The 17,081-nt window shown below is 37.5% G+C and overlaps 1 protein-coding gene across 1 annotated transcript; it reads left to right on the forward strand.

Moving 5' to 3' along the window:
* Positions 1-12,211: 12,211 nt before the first annotated feature.
* On the forward strand, positions 12,212-14,834 carry LOC133838960 (uncharacterized). The gene is made up of 2 exons (XM_062270235.1): positions 12,212-13,908; positions 13,965-14,834. Exons 1-2 carry the CDS (start codon positions 12,565-12,567, stop codon positions 14,829-14,831), a joined length of 2,211 nt encoding a protein of 736 aa, XP_062126219.1. The 5' UTR covers positions 12,212-12,564; the 3' UTR covers positions 14,832-14,834.
* Positions 14,835-17,081: the final 2,247 nt, after the last annotated feature.

The following is a 17,081-nucleotide window of genomic DNA, read 5'->3' on the forward strand; positions in this document are numbered from 1 at the left end:
AAAGCTGAATGTTATTAACCAAACTGTTAACAATCTAATAGTGGTTAACATTTTTGCCCATTTTTTGCCCGATTTACGGCAATACTCAATGTTGCAGTTGCAGTTACATTCTTACATTCAACGTTGCTTGATGTTTGGAGCGACAACAACCGCCAACAAGCTGCTGTGCAGCAGTTTGTTTTACAAAATATTGATGAGGCTGAATTAAGTGATGTCCAGCATAATAAAAGATAAGCTCAGGGTATTCTTCGGATTTATTACCACTAATTTGCAACAGAATGGTCGACCGTTTCAAAGAAAAGCATGCGCAATGGCTCGCATCATCTTTAAAAATTGTGTTTTTTAAAGATGATATTCCACGCGCCAAGTCTGGTCGCAAACGCTTGACATACATTGAGGCAGAACCAAGGTTAAGGCGAAAATTGGCATCTGATCTGGTCGATAAAAGTAAAGATTGCATGCCACTGTTGTTGCATGCAACTTCTACATTGGCCAAAAAGTTGAAAACGGGCGACACTTCTCCTCTACTGCAAAAGGCATTGAATAAAGATAATATAGCTGGTATAACGAACCAATTTAAGCGGAAAGAGGTGACAGTAATAAGTCCTGAAAATGCTTTAGCCTTTTTTAATTGAAAACAATTTAACAAAACGACAATACATAAACATAAAAGCCATAAGTAAGCTCCATGGATGCGATATTTATCCCCCTTATTCGGAAATTACAAAAATGAAATTGAAATGCAGACCAGAACAAGATTTAATAACTTATTCTGAATATAAAGTTAAAGTATCACTTCAGAATTTATTGAATCATTCTGTTGACCGCATATTTGAAATGCAGAAAGACGTAATTACTCATTCGCAAGCAACGCATTGCAAATTAATGGTCAGCTACGGTTTTGATGGCTCAACAGGTCAAATTATATATAAACAGCGATTTCACACGGATCAGCCTGTTGGATTGGATCAGTCACTGTTTGTAACTACAATAATTCCTTTAAAATTAATAGATTCCAAAAATCAAATTATTTGGTTAAATCCATCTCCTCAATCGGTCAGATTCTGCCGACCCCTGAAAATGGAATTTATTAAGGAAACAACTGATCTTATAAAAAATGAAAAAACGGATTTGGACGAGCAAATAAAAAACCTTGATGACCACACCTATAATTTCGGAGAGTAAAAAAATAATAGTAAAATTTGAAACATATATACCTATATGTTGAAACTTATGTTTGGTATCCAATGTCACCGACTGTGCATAAAGTATTGGTACATGGGCACCAAATAATGGAAACCTCCGTACTTCCTCTCGGTGCTCTGGGTGAAAATGCGTCAGAGGCCCGCAATAAATTGTACAAACGCGATAGGCTTTCCCATGCAAGAAAAAACAGTCGGCTGAATACTATATCAGATGTGTTTAATAGAGCATTGGATTCCTCTGACCCACTGCTTTCAACCATAAATCTAAAGGAACGCCAAAGACTAAATTACAAAAAAAGGCTGCCAAGAGATGTTATAGCTCTTTTGGAATTACCTGACATTGAGCTTCCAACAACAGGGGCATGTGTAGACCATAATGTTGAGCAGGTAGAAGAAGTCGCAGATAATGAATTTGAAATACTCGGGCTGGATTCCCTGGAGTTGGAGGAAGAGCTTTGGGAAGAATAAATTATTAACTGGGCATCAAGGTATGGATGGAGACACAAAACTTAATATTGGGCTCTAACTAATTTTTAATTTAATTTTTCAGGTATCCATATCAACTTTATAATGCAAATTTGTTAAAAATATATTAATTAAAAATATTTAATACAATTTTAATAAAATTAAAATTAAAATATTAAAAAAAAAAAATTTTAGAAAAAAAAATCGAAAATTGCAATTTTATGGTAAGGTGGGAGGGAGGGAAGGCGTGGTTCAATTCGAAAAAAAATCCGAAATTCTATCTTTTTTTTTTAGGTACGTGTACCAAATTTCATGTTTCTATCTTCAAAAATGGTAAAAATGCCGCAATTCGGGGATTTTTGCCCATAGTGCAGCGTTAGCACTTGAATCTGTTTAATTTTTGTTTAGATATTTCTGTACGACATTTCTAAGTGTTTTAATTTTCTTATTTGCTGAATAGTATATAACAATAAGACTTAAGATTAATACAATTGTGATCAATGAATATTTGTAAATAATCCTTATACAAGACCATTTCTTTAATTTCTATTTGTGATATTGGTTCAATTTTGGTAACATTGTATTCGGTGATTAAAAGTGTTGTAAACTGTTGTGCTTTGTTTAAAAGTTTTACATTTTTCAATTGGATGGTACAGTCAAATACTTTAATTATTAAATCATTTTCAAAGTAGATGTCTAAATTATTACAATTATGGTTTTACAAGATCTTGTATGCGGTATTTATAAAAAAACAAATTGGTGTTTTGTGTTTTATGATATTTGCAACATATTGGTCATTTATGATTTTCTATGAAAAAGTATTTGAAACTGTTGTTATATGCATAGAATTTCCCTTTAACATTTTCATTAATGATCTGTCCATTCCAATCTGGATATGGTATTATTTGGAAAGTCATCTTCAATACTAATATGGGAAATCAAGAAAATTTTATTAGTAGGTGGATTAAACCATGCTGAAGGTTTTATATTAATTAGTTTTTCGTGATTGATGTGATCTATTTGATCATGTTAAAGTAATTTTGGATTGAAGATCTCTAAGCTTGTTAATTGTAACCCTAATTCAATGTCTTCAATGTATTCCGTAAAGTATTTAATGTTGAATATAAACGAATTGAATTGTTTTTCCTCTTCTAAATTCTTTGCTTGATTAAATGTATTTATAAAATCCTTCAGATTGTTTGCTAGAATTGAATTATGAGCGATAGTTTTGATTTGGTCTTCAAATTTTTTTCTGTCTTCATCATCTAGTGTACCCAAAAGAAATTTAAGAAATCAAATATGCCACGTTTATTACGATTACCGATTCTAATACCATTCATCTTCTTTTCTAATTTATCTAGTTTCTTATTTGAGGATACTTGCTGAAATTCGAAAATCGAAAGACTTTTCTATTTTTGATACATTTATGGTTATACAATGATGTTGAAAAGATACAGGCGCCTTAATTATTCCTGATTCGAATAAAATGAGTTCTTGATTATTCTGGATAGGTTTTACTAAAATTACACGTATTTATTGGAGTAAAAATAGTCGATAGTGTGAAGAATATCACCAATTTAAAATGTTTCATCGTTCGGGCTGTTTTCGTTGTTTGGCCTGAAATTTTCGTATTTACTTTCATTAATTATCTTCTTCTTTGTAAATTTTGATAAGTGACTTTTCTTCTCCTGTTTGTGTTTTTTTTTTATCAATTTTCTTTTTTTTTTTTCTTGATATTACCTGTCTTTTTAAAAGTGTTGTTGTTTTAGGTTGACTAATGGGGATTATCTAAGTCTCGAATCTATCTCGAAATCACTTCTAATTTTATTAAGGTCGCTTATTTGACTTATTTTGTTTTCTTGCGGATTATACTAAAGAGATCCTGCTTATATAAAAATTATTTAATCGAAACAACAGTCGTCGCCTGCAGGCGTGTATTTATTGTGCCCCGGGAAAAAATATTCAATAAAATCACAAAAGTGCAGTGACTGGCTCAATAAATCTACAATAACACGAAATGACGCTCTCTGCTATGAAATTGCTAATGTTTATATTGATTGGTTAATTTATTAATATAAAACAACAATTAAAACTCTTAACTAAATCAATCTCGATTACAATGAGTCAAAGCGACGTTCGTGCACAACGTCAACGTGAGAAAGACAAGAGACGGATCTCAGTACAAAGAGACAACGCGAACTTCTCTTTTAAAGCATCGAAACTAATGCAACCGAAAATAATGCAAGCTCTAATCAAGTGCGGTCAATTACCCCCAACTCGAACGAATTCTTAAACGTAGATAGCAGTAGAGCGCGCTCTTGCTCTCCCTCGCTACCATCGATGTCTCTACAATCTAAGGCTGATGTCAGAGTGCGAGCGAGAAGCGATGCGATAATATTGGGCGAGAACGAGCGATAAACCACTGCAACCCTTTTCATATGCAATCACTGGAAAGATGTCAGAGTGAGAGCGAAGCGAGTTCAAGCGAGAGCAAAGCGAGAGCAAAGCTTTATCGCTTCAACTCTCAGAGCGTAGAGAGATTTAATTACCGTTTATTTTCAGTTTGTAACCTGCTTTATCGCTTCAACTCTCTCAGAGCGTACGATTGTTTTCTTGCATTCTTTGATTTAATTACCGTTTATTTTCAAACCTTAAAAATTTTATAACAATGTAACTCGCTTCTCGCAAAGCTCTGCAGTTAAGCGGGTCACACTTCTGCACAAAAATCTTCGTCAAATTCTCATATTAATAACTGCTTTGCTCATCGCTTCGCTTCGCTTCTCGCGCGCACTCTGACATCAGCCTAAGAGCGCAGTAACCAGTACCGCAATTTCGCTGACAACGTCAACCGTAACAACAACAATAAGCGCAACTGAATCGACAGCGCGTTTAACGACATCATCGTCTGCCGCTGCGCTGCCCGAAAAGCAAAACAAAAACCATGAACATTTTAAGCCGGCTCTGCAGACTGGTATGGATCGCTACATTCAAATCAAAAGAAAGATGAGCCCCCTAATTCTCAACGCAAAATAACCCGTGGCAATGCTAGCCTAGCTGCAATAAAACGGACGGAAATCTTGGCATACGCCTATGAGGTTGAGGCGGTCGAATCTACTTAAGTCGAGAAAAGCCTCCTAAAGGGCAACATTCAGGAAACAAAAGTTCAAATGAATTCTGAAGACAATTACAAAGTATTATAGAAATATCTTACCGAGAATAAAAATAACTTTTACACGTATCAGCTAAAAAGCAGCAAGCGCCTGCAAGTCGTACTTAAGGGCATAGAATCTGCCACAAGATTAGCGCAAAGATAGTCTTTAATACCCTTAACAGTGATAGAAGCCGCAGCCACTCTTTAAGGTTGAGCTCGAAACAGAAACTAAGCCCCTGAAGAAATATAAAGTGCAACCTATATACAATCTTGAGTTCCTGCTGCACTGCCGAATTACAGTTGAGGAACCGTACAAACGTAATGGTCCAATACAATGTGCGAACTGCCAAGAATATGGCTATACAAGGTCATGCTGTAAACTGCGCCCGGTGTGTGTAGTTTGTGGAGAGCTTCATGACTCCGCACACTGCCCAGCGAGCAAAGATGACTGCAACTCGAAAAACTGCGGTGGCAGTTACACTGGTAACTATAGAGGTTGCATAGTTTATACGGATCTGAAAAGCCGCCTCCATTAGAGAGGAATTACTGCCCTCACCCAAAATAAAACGTTGAAAGTCTCCAGATCAAACCCTGAAGTCTTCTTCTCGACTGCAGGCAAAAAATAAACTCTGACAAAATTATGACAAACGCAAGCGCTTTAAAATCAGGACCGGCTACCCCTGCCTCCCAAAAAATCATTTCTGCAATCAGCATTCCAAGAACCGAACACGGCTCAGTATTATCAATCGCACGAACAGCCAAAAAGTAACTTCGAAGCGCACAACTATGCAAGATTTAATGCGAAACCAAAATCTATTGATTCAAATGCTGGTTTCACAACAATCCAAATAATGACTTCCCTACGGATATCTACGTGAAGCGCTAACGGCGTTTCGCAGCATAAACTTGGGTTAGCTCAATTCCTACTAGACAATCAAATCGACGTAATGCTGCTTTCAGAAGCACACCTTACAAACAAATACAATTTTCAACTACGAGGATTTTCTTTCTATGGAACAAATCATCCAGATTGTGGGACTGGAATTCTAATCAGAAGCCGTATTAAGCACCACTATCATAATAAATTTGCTAATAACTACATACAGGCCACATCTATAAATATACAATTAAGTACAGGCAACCAACTTTCACTAGCTGCCGTATACTGCCCCCCCTCGCTTCTCTGTAGCTGAATATGAGTTTATACAGTTTTTCAACTCACTCACACTTCATAGCAGGAGACTACAATGCCAAGCGCACACACTGGGGATCTCGTCTCGTGACTCCAAAAGGAAAGCAGCTCTATAATACAATTATCAACGCCAAGAACAAGCTCGTTTATGTTTCTTCTGGCACACCAACATACTGGCCGGCAGACCAAAAGAAACTACCCAATTTAATAGAATTTGCGATTACCAAAAACATTCCAAAAAATCTGATAAGCACCGAATGTCTTTCTGATCTTTCATCTGATCATTCGGCTATCCTGTTTATTCTACTCCGACATCCAGGAACATTGGAACAATCACTAAAATTGACCTCACAGAAAACCAATTGGGTTAAGTACAAAAAGTATATTAGCTCACACATTGAGCTAAGTCCCCATCTCAACAATGAAGCCGAATTAGACAGCTTTGTTAATTCACAGGAGTCTGTACTTGTCTCTGCAGCCCGAGCTTCAACACCTCAAACTATAAATACTCAATGCAATCGAAAGAAGACAAATCTACAAATCGAGCAGCTCGACCTCGAAAAGCGTCGCTTACGTCGAGAGTGGCAATTCCACAGATCGTCATCTGCTAAACAAAATTTAAGACAAGTCTCACTTGAACTTACTAATGCTTTACAGCAAGAAGAAGCATATGTCCACCGCCACTACATAGAGCAATTGTGTACTTCTAGTACAAAACACTCACTATAGAGAGCTCACCCAACTCTTAGCTCACCGAAAGAAACTGTGATGCCCATTAGAAATCCCAATGGTGGCTGGGCGCGCAGCGATGCAGACAGAGCCAGCACTCTAGCCAACCACCTTAAAAATGTATTCCAACCAAATCCTGCCACGAGTGCGTTTACTTTGCCGACTTTCCCATACGGGCCTCAGCTTCAACATGACCCAATTGAATTTCGCTGAAATGAATGAGATGGAAAAAGTCAATTATAATAATGATAGCAAGGCCGGGAAAAGACCACACAATCCCCACGTCGTATAGACCTATAAGCCTACTTTCATGCTTATCTAAAGTCTTTGAAAAATGCGTTTTGACTTGGATAAGCACATACCTAAGACTCCAGGAAGGAATTCCGTCACACCAATTTGGGTTCCGCAAAACTGCCCGCCGCTAACGTTAAACAACTCTCTATGTAGAATACACCTAAAGCTAAAAGCCAGCAGTCTTCATTGGCTTATCAAAGCTCGGTCTCCCCATAGCCTTAAATACAAAGTTCTGCTGTATAACTTGGTACTAAAACCTAGATGGATGTACGGCTCCCAGTTAGAGGGGAATGCCAGCAATAGTAATATTGACATAGTCCAGCGAGTTCAGTCGAAGATCTTGAGAACCATACCCGCGACACCGTGGTACGTTCGCAACGAAAACATACATTGCGACTTAATAATTCAGAAGGAAAAGTGCTTTACCAATCTATTGTTGCACTTTGACCACCTGGCGAGAGGTCTAACAAGGTTGAGCAACCAATCACGTCTTCGACGCAATGACTTATCAACCGAGCAACTGACTTGAGGGACACGCAACCAATCCTACCACACTTTTAGTTAAATTTTAATGTTAAGATTCGTAAACTTATTGTTAGTCTCAAAATTAAGAAAAAGATTCAATACATAAAAACAAAGTTAAAAAAAAAAATTATAAAAATATCTGTTGGTAATTTTATGTTTGGCTTTATGATTGTAAATATATGGCTTTAAATCTCGTTAGTTTGTTCTCTGCATCGTCATCATTGCCTATTATTCGTAATTTTTCATTTATACTTTTATGAAGTCTTTCTATATTCCTTTTTTACTTGTGGCGATATTAATTTTTACGTTTTCTTGTAACCATATCTGTAAAGTAGCGCTAATGAATACTGAATCCTTGCCGGCTCTTAACTCTATGGGTTTTCCCATTTTCTGTTGGCTTCTAACCAATCTCTACTTTGAACTTTAACTAGTAATGCCAATTTTGAATATACGTTCTTTACAAGAAAGAAAATGTTTTTTTTTAAAGTAAGTTTTGTATTTCTATGTTCTGTTTCACATTCATGTATTATATTCTGAATTAATTTTTATTAATTGGGATAGTAATGTTTTTTTTTAAACCAATTAATTTTTGTTTCGATACAGGATGTAATAGTTTTTTATGTGTTTTTAATATTAATTCTTAAAATTTTGCAAATGTCTGTATATCAAAGAGTTTTAAACTTGTTTTCATAACTTTGGTTAGGTTATTTGGACCTATGATAAGCTCGTTGAAAGATTGGGAAATCTATTTCGTTGTAAAAGTAGATAATACTCTTCTTTGATCAAATATACTCGTTGATAATATCTGTAGCATTCTGGTGATTTTTATATTTAATTTATGAAAATAGTGAACTGTCTCGACTTTATTTTCGTTAAACATTTGCCTATTGAAATAATTGAAAAGGTTTTTCAGTTAGGGGTATATGATACAGCCTGCTCTTTTCAGCACTATTTATAGTTGCTCTTGTGCTAATAGCATCTTCTCCTAGGAAATTTTTCTCTACTTATTTTTATGGGTGAAAGTGCATCTGCAACGTTATTTTCTTTTCAAGGTTAATATTTAATTTGATAGTCGTATTTATTCAATTATTAGGTTCTCTTATGTTCTCAGCCAAACAAATGGTTTGTGATCACGTAAGATGTGGAATTTTCTACCGAATAAGTAAGAACGGAAATATTTTGTTGCCCATATAATAGCTAATAGCTATTTTTCTATTGCTAAATAATTTAGTTCATGTTCATTTAGGGTCCGGCTTGCATAACAGATTGGTTTATGTTCTTGTTCTTGTGTTGTTATTGAAAATAGTTTCTCAAAATTTGGGCAAATTAATATTAGGACAGATGTAATAAGAACTTTGATTTTTTCAATTGCTGATACATATTTTGGGTCTATTATATTTATGGCTTAATTTTTCTGGGTGAGGCGAGAGGGTCCAACCCTGGGGAGTGCCACCTCGCATTTCCTTTGTAATGGTCAAATCGCCCCACGTGGCCACCACCCGCCTGTCGCTAAGAAGGCGGTTGATCCATCTGTAGATCGCTGGAGCCGTGTTCACTGAGGTAAATGAAAAGCCCCCAGGGCATATTCTGCTTTTTCAATGGAGAGCCGTCTCAATAGACTTGCCATTCCTATAGGCATGCTAGTTTGGGGCCATCAGATGCAATGAATTGCTCCTGATGTGCATACCAGATATCTCCAGAGTTTTAAGCAGAAAAGAGGTTAAGCTAATTGACCGACCACGTGACTGCATTTACCCGCCTTGGACAGGAAGATGACTTTAGCGATCCTCCAAGAAGTCGGGATATGACACCATGCGAGGCACGCCGTGTAAATCTCCGATAACCATGGAACAATCGCAGATTTGCTGGCTTGCAGCATCGCTGGTGAAAGTCCATCGAGACCGAGCGACCTTACCTTTGCAAAGGAGTCGATAGCCCAGATAATTTTGTTTGTTGTGACTAGACCGGCAAGGGGTCTCATAACTGGGAGACTTGGAAAGAGCTGGCAGTCATTGTTCTCTGTTCCAATACATCCAGGGAAATGAGCTGAGAGCAGTGCTTCAAGAGTTTCAGTGCTGCTCTCCATCCCCACTCCATCGCCCGACTTGAGCAGTCTGGGACTGGAAGCTTGCTTGGACAGCAGCTTCCTCAGTCTGGAGGTGTCTTTAATGTTGTCTAAGTCTGAGCAGAAGGCTCACCATGAGGACCTTTTAGATGAGCGGATCATCTTCTCGTAGGACTTCAGGAGAGACTTGTACTCGTCCCAGACATAGACGTTATCCGCCTTCTTAGCAAGTTGGAACATGCTAGTGAGCTGGTCACGAAGCGATGAGAGATCTGGGTTCCACTAAGGTGGCTTCGATCGTCTTGTCGGTCTGGAGAGCTTACAGGATTTGCGGAACGCAGATAGTAGCCCTTATGAGACGACATTAACTGATGTTTCTAGGTCCTGAACCGAGTTGATTGTACTCGGTGGACCTATTAATTTGGTAACGAGACTGGAGAATTTCTTCCAGTTCGTGTAGCGTGGGTTTCTAAACGGCTCAGCCGTAGAGACCTTGTTAAAAATAATCTTGAACTGAATATACTTATGATCGGAGGAGGGTCTGTTCAGGACTCTCCACTCTCTGCACATGGGTGCATTCAGTCACCTCTGTTGGCTAAACTTAGCTTGCTGTTAAGGATAAAATCAAGTAATGACTCACCCCTTTTATTGATGTCGGGACTTCCCCAAACGCTATGGTGGGCGTTGGCGTCCGTGCCGATTATAAGTTGTTTTTTTGGAGGAGCAGACCTTGTCCACCAATCTCCGCAGCTCTTCTGGTGGAGCTGGTTCGACATGGGCCATGTAGCATCCATCACAGCTCTTCAGCACCACCACGGTCAGATCGCCATTGATAAAATTAGATAGTAGATGATCTTTTAACCCCTTGCTTACAAGGATGGCAGTTCTCGATCTACTTACCAATCTCGAGACGCATAAGTTTTAGTTAGGCGACTTCAGCCCTGCAACCGTGTTGCCCGACGCTATCCACGGTTCCTGGACCAAGGCCGCGTAGGCGGACTCTTCCTCTAGTGCGAGGAGGAGCTCCGCCGAAGCTGTTTTAGATTTGTGGAGGTTGAGCTGCAGCACACTCATTAGAGGTTTGCAAACTCGCGGGGGTCCGTCTGCATGGACGGCTCCTCCCCCCACCTCCTCCATCAAGTCCGTCAACCTGAGGTGTAGGGTGGCGTTGGTCATGCTCTCTAGATCTGCCTCTACCTCCTCTGACCTCAGCGTGTGGGTGTCTTTGTCGTTCTGATGACGTTTTTTGGCGAAGGTACACGCTCCCTAAGCCGCACGCCATCCCATTGCGCTTATACAGCAGATCCTCGGCCTCCTTATTGATCTGAATGATCACGTGCTGCCCACCACTGGGTAAAGGTTCGTCAACCTTCAGCACGGACCAATCACTTGATCGGCAGTACCTGAAACGTCGGCACATAGTAGAGATCTGATACCCAATGACAATGGGGCTATGCAGATCCTACCCAGCCAGCACTCTGGGGAAGGGTTCAGTAGAGTATTTTTGCCAGCCCGGATATAGAATAAACTAAATATATTTAAATTAAAGTAGGGGAACTTATAAAAATTGACAGTTACCACGGTTGGGAGAGTAGAGACGAGGAATACAACATCTAGATTCCTCTGCTAGGCAATTTCGTAAAAGGAAACCCCAATGAAGAGTGTTAGCGTAACCGCAAGGAATCGAGAGAGGAAGGACCTGACCAATCCGACGAGTTAGAACCGAGTATAGTAAGAAAACGCAACCCACCAAGCTCGCCCACGGACAATCAGTGTCTTTAAGGCAGCATAAGGTTTTGGTACACTACAGAGTTTAGTAATAAAGTCAACGTTCACATGGGTGCACTCATGCATTCATGAAATTCGCAAAAAGGGGTTTGTCGAGAGCAGCAGACAGCTAATGTTAATGTAATGCTCTGCCAGCATCTGCCAGCAGCGCTGCTTCTGCCGACTGCACTGCATGCTCTCTTACACTGTTAGCGATCGCTTGCATTTCGATCGACTAATTGTTTTCGAATTGGCTTTCTTGTAAATCGTGTCGATGGCCAATAATATTTAGTGGTTACATATATACATTAGGGCGGGTCAATTTTTTCGCAAAAATCGTCCCCCATAATCGGAATCTACGAAGAATTCTAAGAAAATTTCACCATGAAACCATGTGTCTAAAATGAATTCCTAGTCCGCGCCGTGAAGCTTAAAGATTGCACTATGAGGTACATAAGGTATTTCGAGGTATTTAAGACATTTTAATGTATTTAAAAAAAAAATACGCATTTTCCAATTATGTTGGAGTCAATTCTGATTCATTTTTTTACAACAAATTTTATAATTTTTTTTTTAAATTTATTTAACTTATAATTTTTTTTTTAATTCAACAAAAAAAACCAACTAGCCATGTACTGAGCCTCATATAAGAAAGTAGGAGCAATGCGTACGTAACTTTTTAACGAAGTAAGGTATCGGTCTGAAAATTGAAATATACATATATTCAAAGGCATTTTAAGCAACTAAATAAAAGTGGGCGTGGCATGATAAAAGACGGAATTTAATTTTATTTTTTATTATAAAGTTTATTTGCTTGCAAAGAAATATATTATTACATTAAAAAGCTTTCTAAAGATAAGCTTTAGAAATATAATAATATTAAAGCTTTCGTGAAGCTTTTTTACGTTCCTCTTATAACAGTTTATTTAAATGATTTTTGCGGTAAAACTTGTCAACCAACGGCAGTGCCGTAGGTGTGGGGGCAGTCAAGAGCATCAGTCCCTATTGGTAAGTTATCCCTCTTTCGAAAATAGCTATCTACGCCATTGAATACCATAGACTAGCAGTAATTAAAGTTCAAGATTGTTATCTGTTCTAAATTTGTGTAATACATTTGGTTTACTTAGTATTTGACTGTTAACAAAGAAACGTGTGCTAATAATATAAAATTATGGAATCATCAGCGATGTCTATTGACAATTCGGAAATTGACAGTATTATAATGATGTCTGCATCAAGTTTCAATTCAAAGCAGAGAACAAATATTATTGGTGTACCTAGTGAATTTTCCGAGCTAAATTTGCCAACTTTTCGGGATGTACTTAAATATTATTTTTACGTGAGTGATCGCAATAAACAGCAAACAAAAAGACAACTCTCTTATGCAAGCCTTTCTCCGATGATTGCAGACAAAATAATTGAAATTTGGAGAAAGACGAATATTAAATTAATAAATATAAAAAGCATCATTAGAAAGCTTAATAAATTTATAAAAAAATATAAGCGTGAAGTCAAAAGCATTACTAGAACTAATTCAATTACTGAATTTGAGAAAAGCTTAAATGATTTGTTTTATGTCGCTAAATGCAGTTGTAAGAAAACAATGCCATGCTCCTGTGGATTAATTCCTGACCACTTGAAAATGTTCATGATTGACCAACACACCAGCAGAAGGAATACCATTCCCGAAGTCGTGCTAAATATAGTCGATCAACAGTCAAGCCAATTGCCAGAAAGCTCTGATCCTTCTTATAGACCCGAATCTGCGCATATGAACATCGAAAGTGAATTTGAGTTTGCAATGCCAGCAGCAAAAGATCTGAGTTTCAACAAACGGGAGCCTTACGCTAAGAGATACGATGCATTTAATTTCGCAATGATGTGTGATAGATTCGGCATTTCCGACAGAGTTGCCTCCTGTTTGGCTACAGCCTTATTTAAAGACATTGGATTTACTGATGAAAATGGGCAGACAATTATTATGGATAAATCCAAAGTTGCACGAGAAAAAAAGAAATGCAAAGAGACCGTTCGACGTATGCAGCAAAATGATTCAGCTTTACTAGCTTTTTCTTTTGATGGCAGGAAAAATGACGCTCTGACACGGAATGAAGTTAATGGAAAATACCATCCGAGAGTACAAAAGGAGTCTCACATTGTGATTCTTAAGGAACCGCAAGGCAAGCTGTTGGGGCACATAAAAGTTAATGCTGAGGATTCCAATACTAAGCAAATCCAATTATGGGAGTTCTTTATGGAAAAAAAATTAACGCTTAGTAACTTGATTGGAGTTTGCTGTGATGGAGAACCCACCAATACTGGAATTGAAAATGGAATAATTCGAAAATTTGAACTTTTATTGAATAAACCATTACATTGGTTTGTTTGTTTGCTGCATTTTAACGAACTTCCATTTCGCCATTTGTTCAATGCTTTGGAAAATGCAACTACAAGTGGACCACGTACAGCTAGTGGGACTTTGATGAAGTTACTTGAGACCTGTGAACAACTTCCGGTAAGAGCCAAGTTTTAATAGAGCATTTTCAAATTAAAACAAACATTCTGTTTTAGGCCATACCTGACTTTGAACCCATTTCATTGGGGAATATGCCTCCTGCAATGGATAATGGAGATGAAAAAAGTCTTTCGACAGATGTTTTATATCTCTATCGAATAGCCAAAGCTGTATCGGAAGGTTTGTGTCCAGAACATCTTGCCAGCATGAAACCCGGAAAAATGGTTCATTCTCGTTGGTTAACAAAAGCCAGCAGAGTTTTACGTCTTTATGTCGCAAGTAGTTTACCTTCGACAAATTTAAAAATGTTGGCTAATTTCATTATGAAAGTTTATATACCGATGTATTTTAATGTCAAATATTTTAATTCGGTGGTATATGGCAGTAAACTTTTATTTAATTTTATTCAATCAACGCAATTTTTACCACAAAATCTAAGAGAAATTGTAAACAAAGCAATCCAAAACAATGCATTCTTCGCCCATACAGAAAATATTTTGTTAACAATGCTTTTCGATGAAAGAAAAACAGTTCGCGAAAGAGCAATTAATAAAATTATGTATTATCGCGAGAAATTATATGACCCAACTAAACTTAGATCTTATAAAAAGAATCGCATTAATTTCGATTGCACCGATTATATGCATTTAGTTGACTTGGATAATGACGACATCTTATTTGAACCTCCATTTACTGCAAACATCCCACACGATCACTTGCTGGAATACATAAATTCTGCTGAAATACCAATGCCAGATCCAGCAATTTCATCGCACATTCAGGGCACCGAACGATGTGTGCAGTTGTTAACACATGTCTCACGACGAGTTATGCCACAGAATCGAGATGCTGTTATGTCATTGACTTTAGAAAGTCGTTCCAAAGTTCCTCAAATCGAGTCAAAGAAAGACTTGAGATTCTAATAAGATGACATTATATTCCAAGTCAACAAAATGCAAAAATTACCTACTTGTTGGAAAGCAAATAAACTTTATAATAAAAAAAAATTAAATTCCGCCTTTTATCATGCCACGCCCACTTTTATTTAGTTGCTTAAAATGCCTTTGAATATATATTTCAATTTTCAGACCGATACCTTACTTCGTTAAAAAGTTACGTACGCAATGCTCCTACTTTCTTATATGAGGCTCAGTACATGGCTAGTTTCTATCTTCCAAAACGTCTTATTGCATTCACATACATAAATATCAGATTATATTCTAAACATAAACTCGTCGCGACGGCGACCAATCGTCACAAACAAATAGATCCACTTCAAGCCACCTTCAAAGACCAAAGATCAATTAAAGTTCTCCATTGCAATTTGTGAACTCAGCATTAAAACACTAACACATACACAAAACATTACACTTATGTTAGCTCTAAGTCGCAATAAGAAGTTTCTTGTTCAAACTCATCAAATTGTAAAGTCAGGTCTTAAAGACACTTTTCTCAGATATGACGCGTAGCCCGTTAATCTTCCAATACCAATAAAGTTCGTCTACAAGTTATTTAAAAATAAAATCGTTGTTTTTTTAACATTCGCGTCACGCGAACACATAATTATATATATAAATATATAGTAATGTATCCAAATCCATAATAATTTCTCGTACGTGACACATACTCATAATTATTCCCCTATCTTCCAAATTCTTTCCAAGTCATATTGTAAACATAAACACTTGTCGCGACGGCACCAACTGTCACAAACAAAAAGATCCTATTACATTGGCGATCGTGCCACTTTCAAAAGTCCAAAGTCAATTAAAATTTTCCACTTGCAACTTGAGGACTCTGCATTAATGCACTAACACAAACATCAAACATCACACGTATGTTAGCTTTAAGTCGCAGTAAGAAGTTTCATGTTAAGGAATCTTATGAATCTTATGAGATTCATAAATTATAATTTTCATTCAGATGATACGTCCAATTCTAAACCACAACCATTCAAATTCAAACCAAAATAATCAAAACCTTCACCAAGAGTTTAATAAAAAATTAAAATAAGCTCAAACCAAAACCCTTATAATTATTCGAGGGACACCTCAATAAGTCGTGGCCAGTTCATGATGGAACAAAGTGAAAATTTTCATCAAAGTGCGTCGGAACAAAATGCAGAGTAAATACACCATACATAAAATTAAGATGAATGAAGTAAACCTAAAATGTATCATTGATACAGGTTCTTCAATAAATTTTATAAAACAAAATATTTTCAGTTTTCCAACTTATAAAACCCGATCAATGTTCAAACAATTAATGGCATTACTGAATTATCAGAAAATGTACTTTTCAGTCCCAGTAGACTTTGCCCTATAAAACAAAAATTTTGCATTCAAAATTTCTCTGAAAACTATGATATGCTATTAGGAAGGAGTTTTAAAAGCCAGTAAATCCCAAATTGATTACGAAAATGGAACAGTTACATTATGAGACCATAAATTCACATTTCAAAACAGCGAAGAGAATTCTGAAGTAACTTATACAGAAAACTATGCAAATCCACCTTTAACCGAAGACAGACCCTTCAACTTCGCAATCGAAGATGAATTAAATGAGTAAATGTAATGAGTTCAGATTGGGGAGAATGGGGAAAGCATACAGGTCAAAGTGTCTGATTGCATATAACTTGGTGAATGCCAGCATGATTCCTGTCACTACTTTCTTCAACCGACGCACTACCTCCACGTGGTTCTTCCTGGATTGTCACTCGACAGCCGTTGAGTGGCAAACTAAAGCACGCGACGAGAGTCCTAACTCTACAAACTAGGTTTTGGCGTAGGACTTGGAATCCACCCATGTAAAACACAATTTCAGTGAAGGAAGCAAGAGAAGCCTCGGAAAGGAACCGATCTAACGTTGACGACCATAGCAAGCGTAAAAGGACAATGATTTGAGAGTATGCACCTGTAACGTACGAACATTGCACAGACCTGGTGCTGCTCAACAACTAGCAGATACCCTCAACAAATGTACGGCTGACATCACTGGTATCCAGGAAATGCGATGGATAGGACAAGGCTGCATAAAGACATTTTTCTACAGCTGCCATCCAGAACGGCATGAATTTGGTTGTGGTTTCGTTGTAGGTGCCAGGCTACGGCGCCGAGTCTCTCACTTTCGGCCAACAAACGAGAGAATTGCAACGATCCGAATTACTGCCAAAT

This window comes from Drosophila sulfurigaster, chromosome 2R (assembly GCF_023558435.1).
Source record: "Drosophila sulfurigaster albostrigata strain 15112-1811.04 chromosome 2R, ASM2355843v2, whole genome shotgun sequence".
NCBI lineage: Eukaryota > Metazoa > Arthropoda > Insecta > Diptera > Drosophilidae > Drosophila > Drosophila sulfurigaster.

Excerpts from the sequence above, each read along its gene's own strand:
- LOC133838960 (XM_062270235.1), top strand. The coding sequence starts at position 12,565 with ATGGAATCATCAGCGATGTCTATTGACAATTCGGAAATTGACAGTATT. Across the intron at positions 13,909-13,964 it reads AGACCTGTGAACAACTTCCG|GCCATACCTGACTTTGAACC; the intron begins GTAAGAGCCAAG and ends ATTCTGTTTTAG.